This window comes from Cariama cristata, unplaced genomic scaffold, assembly GCF_000690535.1.
Source record: "Cariama cristata isolate BGI_N322 unplaced genomic scaffold, ASM69053v1 scaffold20002, whole genome shotgun sequence".
Classification (NCBI taxonomy): Eukaryota; Metazoa; Chordata; class Aves; order Cariamiformes; family Cariamidae; genus Cariama; species Cariama cristata.
In genome coordinates this window covers 277-8,050 of record NW_009602351.1, presented here as the reverse complement: position 1 = coordinate 8,050, position 7,774 = coordinate 277, and the positions used below count along the sequence as shown (strand labels likewise).

At 46.5% G+C, this 7,774-nt stretch overlaps 1 protein-coding gene across 1 annotated transcript; it reads right to left on the bottom strand.

Annotated features, from left to right (window-relative positions):
- Positions 1-588: 588 nt before the first annotated feature.
- Positions 589-7,569, bottom strand: TERF2 (telomeric repeat binding factor 2; the record flags this gene model as incomplete). Its single annotated transcript, XM_009694738.1, has 8 exons — positions 589-747; positions 1,670-1,722; positions 2,451-2,527; positions 4,456-4,842; positions 5,398-5,813; positions 6,237-6,383; positions 7,051-7,137; positions 7,439-7,569. Coding segments are annotated over 8 exons (1,457 nt in total), but the record flags the coding sequence as incomplete, so codon positions are not given.
- Positions 7,570-7,774: the final 205 nt, after the last annotated feature.

Here is a 7,774-nt window from a genome sequence, read left to right as displayed (position 1 = left end):
ACAAAGCAGAAAGAAATGTGAAAAAAAAAATAAAAAATATCCAAGCAGATCGCCTTGCCTAAATCTCTTCTCCCCAGCAGCTCTGGGTCTGTGCACTGCCTCTCTCCCACAGGGGACTGAGTGCAAATGGATGAAACACGCAATTCACAGTTTAGACAATTAAAACACATAAAAATAGCCACTGACAGGATTATCCTGCCATTTGACAGCATCTGAGCAGAGAAGACCGTCATTTCAGCAGCCCATCAGGTTGGGATTCATTCTACAAAGGCTGCAGTTGTCAAGTGGAAAAGGAAGTCCCAATCCAGGCCGTTTCCGAGCATGTGCAATCGGGCTGCGCAGCTTCTGCCAACTGCAGAAGACCTAAACCTTGCAGCTACAACTCAAGACACAAGGCTCCTCGGTTCTTGTCAGACGTGGTTTCCGTCTGTTGCAGCAGTCGTGGGTGCCAGGAGCCAGAGGGGCTCACCACGCTGGCCCCAACACACATCAGGGATGAGCACAGCAGCCTCCCTGCTACTATTGCCCCGGACCATCTTTCAAAAGAAAAATAAGGTTTTTGCACTGAAGGTCCCGTGGCTGTCAACTTTAGAGGATTCCCAGCTTTTTCATGGTCCGCCAGCGATCCTTGATCATCACTGCGGTGCGGTTCTGGAAGGGATATTTCTGGCAGATGGCCTTCCATCTCCCTTCTCCAAACTTCTTCACGCCCTCTTTGATCCACTCGCTCTCTTGTATTGTCCATTTCTACAAAAGAGCACATAAGCAGTGTTCTGTGAGTACAGAGTGCAGTTTCAGGGAGGAGTTGCACCTGGCAGAGAAACGCGCTGCAACTCCTTCCCAGCATGTTAGCTTTCCTTTATCATCTGGGCCAACATAGAGGAGAGGCAGAGATGTCCTGTCAATAGCACACACACCACTCAATCACTTCACTGCCAACGCGCTCTCATACTGTTACAAATAAGCGAAGTGCTCAGCTCCGGCACAAGCTGAGGAGTAGCTCTGCTTCCCAAAGCACAATAGCAATCACATAAAAGAGGAATTACCTTTTGGTGCAACAGCAAGCATCAAAGCACTTGCTGCCTACACCCTGCCTAATAGCATACAAGTAGAGTGTTAAAAAAAAACATAATCTGCAAGTTCAGGTCTACAGGTCCCTGAATTTTTATACTGCAGGCAAAACACAAAATAATTGAAGAAAGCAGTTACTGGGAACAAAGTGCTACATAGTGTACAGCAGCGCAAGAGCCAGCAGCTGTCTTCCTACAAGGAAGGGTGAGACAGTTCCTAGTAGCACCAAACTTAGGAACCTCTGCCACGTAACAGCTGCTGTACACGTGTCCCTCACCCAAACAAGACGCTGAACCTCTCCAGCGCGTGGGGAACTGAGCGAACCCAGCTCTGAACCACCAGCATCAAGGAAAGGCAACTTCACTCACATACCCAGCGCCTGGCGTGTGGAAGGCACACACCTTCAGCCAACTACCAAACTGGGCTGTTCCAAGAGAGAAACTCCACCCAGCTCTGTGAATGCAGAGACCTGCACAGCTCAGATCAAGCCTGGATATTGCAAGCACCAGCCTCAGGAAGCATCATAGAAATTTGCTCTTCTAAACAGACATGTCCAGATTTCAGGCCTTACTGAAAGGACTTAAGGGCTCCACGTTACCTGTTTCTTGGAACCGAAGACTGTAGTGTTGTGGCTGTTTGTCCCAAATGATGCTGAAAAACAAGGCGAGAGGATTACATTTCACCATAACCCAGGAGATACAGATGTCCTCAAGAGACTGCCTTGGGCTTAACTGCTGAACTATGCAGTCAGCCTACAATGAGAGCATCCCACAGCAGACAATAAAACAAATTCCTTTATCCCTCCCTTTTCTGCAGCTATAGCGTGCACAGCCTTTCTGTTTCAAGCCCCAATTGCTTTATGTGAAAGCTTTACAATAAGATCCGTTTTGTTTTAAACTAGCCAATGCATCAAGAATAGGGGCATCCATCCAGCACGTGGCTATGCTGTATGTTGAAGCTGGAATTAGACGTCCATTGTCCACTCCTTTTCACCAGCTAAGCTGTGCATCTAGCTGCAAAGGGAACTGGACTGGAATTGGAATTTGGCTGAAGAGGTAAACTTAACCTTTATTTCATGGCACTAAAGTGAGAACGGGGAAAGAGCTGTATTTCCAATATTTACATCCTGTAAACTAAGCACAATTAGTCTTAAACTTGAACAGGAGTTTTTGGCATGCATTTCAGGTCAGAGGTACAAAGAACAAATCTCTCAGAGTTGGAGAGCTACCTATTTTCTTGGGCTTTTAGAGTTTCCAGTTTCAAAATCAGTCACAAAATCTAGTTTCAAAATCACACAGAAGGTAGCAAGACACCCATGAATGAGCCTCAAAGCCAGGATTATCATCAATTAACACCAGCAATGCAGGCTCTGTTCTTACCTGCATCTGAGAAGAGCTCATCCTCCTCACTCCAGCTGTCTTTTTCTTCTTCGCCATATGAGCTGTTCCACCTTCCGCTGAAGGACCTGAAAGCAGGCAAGCATTTACTTTGGCTACTGGCTAGGGAGAACATTTTAGCGGGAGAAAGTACAGGGACACCTGGAGCACAGCAGGCAAGCCTGTGATGAGCGCGCAGTGCAAAGAAATGCACCCATAAAGCAATATATAAACATGCTGCCACCTCCTCCTCTCCTCTCTGAGGAGGAATGAATCCTTTGGAGCCCCTACCTGAAGGTATGGCGTGCAATATATACTCAAATACAAGTGGAGTATTGTATTTTGTAGCCAGCATTTGCAAAAACAAGTGACCGGGTATTAACTACACAATTAAGCACTTACAGCAAAGAGACACACAGAGCTGGACTTCCCAGGCCTTCGTGTATGGCACAGACTTGCCAACAGCTCAGGGGAGAAGCCTTTAGTCATCCCAAGAAGCATTCAATTCTTACCATTTCACTACTAACACTACTGAGGTCAATCAAGCTACAGAGGCCTCTCCATGAGATCAAGTGCCTCAATGCTGTCACCTGCTTCCAATCCTCAAGCACAAACTTGTGAGATGAAATTAAGTCTGTTAAAAAAACCCCACAACTTCAAAAGGTTCACGCCTGGCTGTCACATCCAATATAATTGAAGCCATTTATGATTACAGGAAAGTAAATGCTCTCTATTCTTACTTGAAGTTGCCTCTTTCTTCCACATAAACATTTGAGAACCAGCTACCAGCAGAGATGCACACAATTACATTTCCAGGCAGATGTCATTAGCAGCACTGCTACCACGAGTCCTGACACTTAAAGGCTTCAGGACAAGACCGCCACACAAGCAGCACAGACAATACATCACTTTCCAGGTGAACTGGAAACCAACTTGCACAGTGGCAGAGCTGAAACTCAAGAGCTGCTCAAGCCAGCGTCAGCTGTGCGGCAGCAGCCCCACTCCAGGCTCCTTCCTGATCAGGCACTAACCCTCGCTTCAGGCACCTGGCACAGGATGGGAAGGTGTCATACCCGAGTCATACCATGCTACACAGTGTCGAGATCTTCACTGCACGCCCTTCAGAACCAAACCTTTTGTGTTCTTGACAGTTTTAAGCCAGGAACTAAGGGCAGCTGTGTTCTAGTTATCTTTTCAAACACATCAAGCTCTCCTCAATCCTCCCAGTTTCACTCCTGGGGATCCAAAACATCATTATTGCTGGCTGCTGTGCAGCTTCACTAAGGCAAAGAAGAGCAACTCAAGACATTTAAGCAGGAAGCTTTGTTACACCCTTGTTACAGCCTACAGGAGATACTCATGAGACTCTTAGCTGAAGAGTCTCGTATCAGTGTTAATTTTAGACTTCTGCCAGTAAGCCTACTTTGCCGTTTTCTGTGGGAAATCCTTATAAAAAGGAAAAAATCCCAACATACCCCTACCTCTTATTGCAGTCATTTCAGCCACAAGGTAAGGAATAGCTCATACTGAAGAAACAGTCAGAAAGCTACAACAAGGAGTTTCTTAACCAACAAAAGTTTTGGGGAAAAAAGAGCTTAAGCGCGGTCAGTGTTGTATTTCCCAAGAGGCAGAAAGGAGAGTTTAATCTGTTCCACAAGATGCACCTACAAACTCTTTCCAGCTTCAGCATCGCTAACCAAAGGGCAGAGAAACACACATTACCTGCGATACGCACGCTGGAGTCACCTACCAATACTAATTGCAGTACCTCTGACTCACTGCCAGTGGAAGCTGGATCATTTTCTCCTCTCCATTAACCAAACAGTAAAGTGTAAGGACAACAGAGCATTTACTCTGCCCAGTTTCGCATATGCTAGCAGACAAGGACAGTCAATAGACTCATCTTGAATTAAAGATAAAAGTTTTTGTTGTTCATACTACTGATGTCAGCTGCAAGTCAAAAAATTGGGTGCAGATTAGAATATACCACAAAAGATGGGCTTCATACTTGGCACTCTTAGAAGATACAGGCTGGTCATGCAATTTCTGAACAGGTCTGGAAGCTGAAGATACAACTGGCTCCTGGGAAGAGTCTGGGCTCTCACTCGACTCGCTGTACTGGCTGTCTTGCTCCATGACCAGTTTGCTTATGGTCAACAAGCGTTTGCCCTTATGGGATATTTCAGGAGGGTCTGAGATCTCAGAATCTTGATTCTCCTCTTCTTTCCGTCTCTTGGTTCTGTGGGATACAGAAGGAGACAGTTGCTTGGGGAAAGAAAAGTCTGTTTCATCCAGTTTGGTGAAGAGTGCGTCAGAATCCTGGGAGTCCGACAGGATCTTGAAAGCTTCTCTCAGAACAGAAATCCCATACGCGGTTACAGTTCCAGAGGGCTGCCTACAAAATAAACAGAACTGAGCAGGTTGTAAAGATATCACCAAGGTAGCTCCACTTCACTGAAATCAGGCTTGGCCCCTATCGTGTGCCCCACAACAATTGACCCTAGGGTGCAAATAAAATCTATTCAAGAGGGCATTCCCAACCCTTTGGTCCGCCCTCCTTCTAAATGGTGTGGTGTACCAAGGAAGCAGGTCTTGAGAATGCGCCCATGCTCCGGGCGCCCTGGACACCCTGCTATTCTCAGCTAAGGGCTGAAACATACGGATACCAAATGCTGCTCCACAAGAGCAAACCTTCTGCCAGCCACTGCCCTCCCTCCCTAGCTTACAAAAGTACTATGTATCTTCAGAAAAAAACCCAAACCACCTTAGCATTTTTATCGTGATCCACACAGAAGTCTTGCACCAATAAATAGCCTTTGGGGCTTGCTTGTGCAGACCCACTTGGGCTGGCATTCGGGGAAGTTAAGAGCTGCCTGGACAGACCAAACTACCCCTCGGAAGCGAACTGCAGCCACGCTTCATCAACACAGGGCCAGATTCTTCTGCCCACCTTTCTGAGTCCCTGAAGGACACTCCTGGAAGTTCTGGAGTGGCTGCTGCTGGCTCTTCAGATATTTCCATAGCCTCCGAAGCATCTTCCAAGATATTAACCGCTGCTATTATATGTTCAGGAGTTGCTGCTGGGTCAGTAGCTCCTTCCATTGGCTCAAGAGCTGCTGCAGAGTCACCAGCTCCTTCCATAAGCTCAGGAGCTGCTCCGGGGTCATCTGCCCTTTCTGCAGGGTTGGGAGCTCCCTCCAGGTCTTTTGCCATTTCCGCAGGCTCTGTAGCTCCTGCTGGGCTCTTTGCCCTTCCCGAAGACTCCGGAGCTGCTGCTTGGTCCTTTGGCCCATTTGCAGACTCAGGAGTCACCGATGAGTATTTTGGTTCTTCGGCATGTTCTGAATTCAAAGTCTTTTTCATTATCTTGGACAGAGAAAAAGCACATAACCATTACAAAGATAATTCCTTGTACTACCATCCGATTTTATCCCCTCCCAAAGGCACTTTAAGCTGCTACTTGCAGTTCAGTCGGTACCATGTACAGAGTTCACGCCTATCAATTAACACTTGTTACACAGATCGAAAAATGTGTTCAACTGTATAAAACTTTTAGGAACTGACTCAATTTAAGTATTTTACATTCAACCCACTGTTAAATAGGCACTGAAACTCTAACTCGTTGCTGGCACAGAAGGCACGTAGAAGCCAAATTACTGTATTTCATTGCCTCATGGGAAAGTAAGTGTCAGTTCTGCCCAAATCTGTACCTCATGCCGTTTTACTGCTGCCCCTCACTGCAGAGGCAAGCGCAGCATGGGAAGCCAGGCAAGCAGGGCAGACACGTACCGTTAGCAGCAGTGGCTCCGAATCATCCACATAGGTCTTCAGGAACTGAAACACGCTCTGCTGGAAGTTCTTGTAAGAGAAGTTTTTGACCACTGGATGAGTGAAATTTTTCTCCCGGATGACAGTCAGCAACTCGTTCCTCTTTTTCTGGAGGAGAGGTAAGAATGCTCTAAATAGGTACAAGGGTATAAATGGCAACCGCAGGAGCTAGGGTCTGGGCGAGGATTGGGCCCTTCCTGTTTGACATTCTCCAGGAGCAATGAATTTACACTGACATAAGGTTGGGAAAAGGCCACAGGAACAGGAGAACAATCTTTTTTCAGCAATTCTGACTTTTTGCTTCTGGCGCCCAAGACATTACACTGCCTACAGAAACAGGAATGGGGACTCTTTCTGCTTTCAGAACCAGCCCTTCTTGCGAACTCGCGCTCTACACGTGAGCTTGAGTTTGCCTCAAGACAAAGGCATGTGGATGCCTGGAAGACCCATGAAGGTACGTGAGGGAACATGTGTAACAGAGGGATCTCCAAAGTGATGATCAACGTGCTTTAGAAATGTCTAACACTGAGGGTCCACCTTTCAAGGAAGACTCTTTCCATTTCATCATCCTTACCCTTTCTTCTCATCCAGCTTTCCCCAAAAGGCATGCTTCTCAGGAAACCTTTTATGCTTGCGACATGGGTCACAAGTGCCCCCCCTCACCAACACTCTATAAGACATATCAGATCACCCCAAATATCCTTGCTCCCCAATACCCCCCAAGACATATCAGACAGTCCTCAAACAGCCATCTTTCATTCCAGCGCAGACTCACCTGGCTTCTGGGATCCTTGCCCATATGCCTCTTGACAATTTTTGAAGCTTTATCAAACTCTCTGTTTTTGATGCAGACAATGACAGCCTACAGAAGAAAACAAATACCAGTTTCTCTGCTGACACTGAATTGACCATACTCTCTAGATGAGCTTTGGAAAAGCATGCATAATAATCAAGCATGGCATAGGTAACAGCTTAGTACCAACATATGCAGAGAAACAACTTCTACATCAACTGATGAAGCAGCACATACACTGAAGATATGTGTTTGCGGCCAAGTTGGTACTAACAACGGTATTCTACATGTGAGGCAATTCCCACTGTCATTTACACAAGACCTTTCTAAACCAAAAGATGCGCAGAGTATTTATTGAAAATGGTCTTACAGCTTCCTTCACCATTTTCTGAACAGTTTCCATTGTCTTCTCAGCCACAGAGAATTCTCTCTGAATGAGCTCCAGGACACCAATCGCTGATTCCAGAGGGGTGAGCTCTGACTCTTTATCGAAGGTGCAATCTACAAGAATTCACAGCCATGGGTTTGTGAGGCGTTCACAGCAATGCCTTACAGGAGCTAGGTAGTTACTTATTTGCTCAGTTTGACTGCAAATTCTAGAGCTACTAAGGATGAAGATGAGAAGGAATGGCAGGCTGACTGTCAAGTGCCTAAACTGCAAGATCCGCCCCCCACCCCCCGCCATGGAAAGCTACGGAAGCACCAT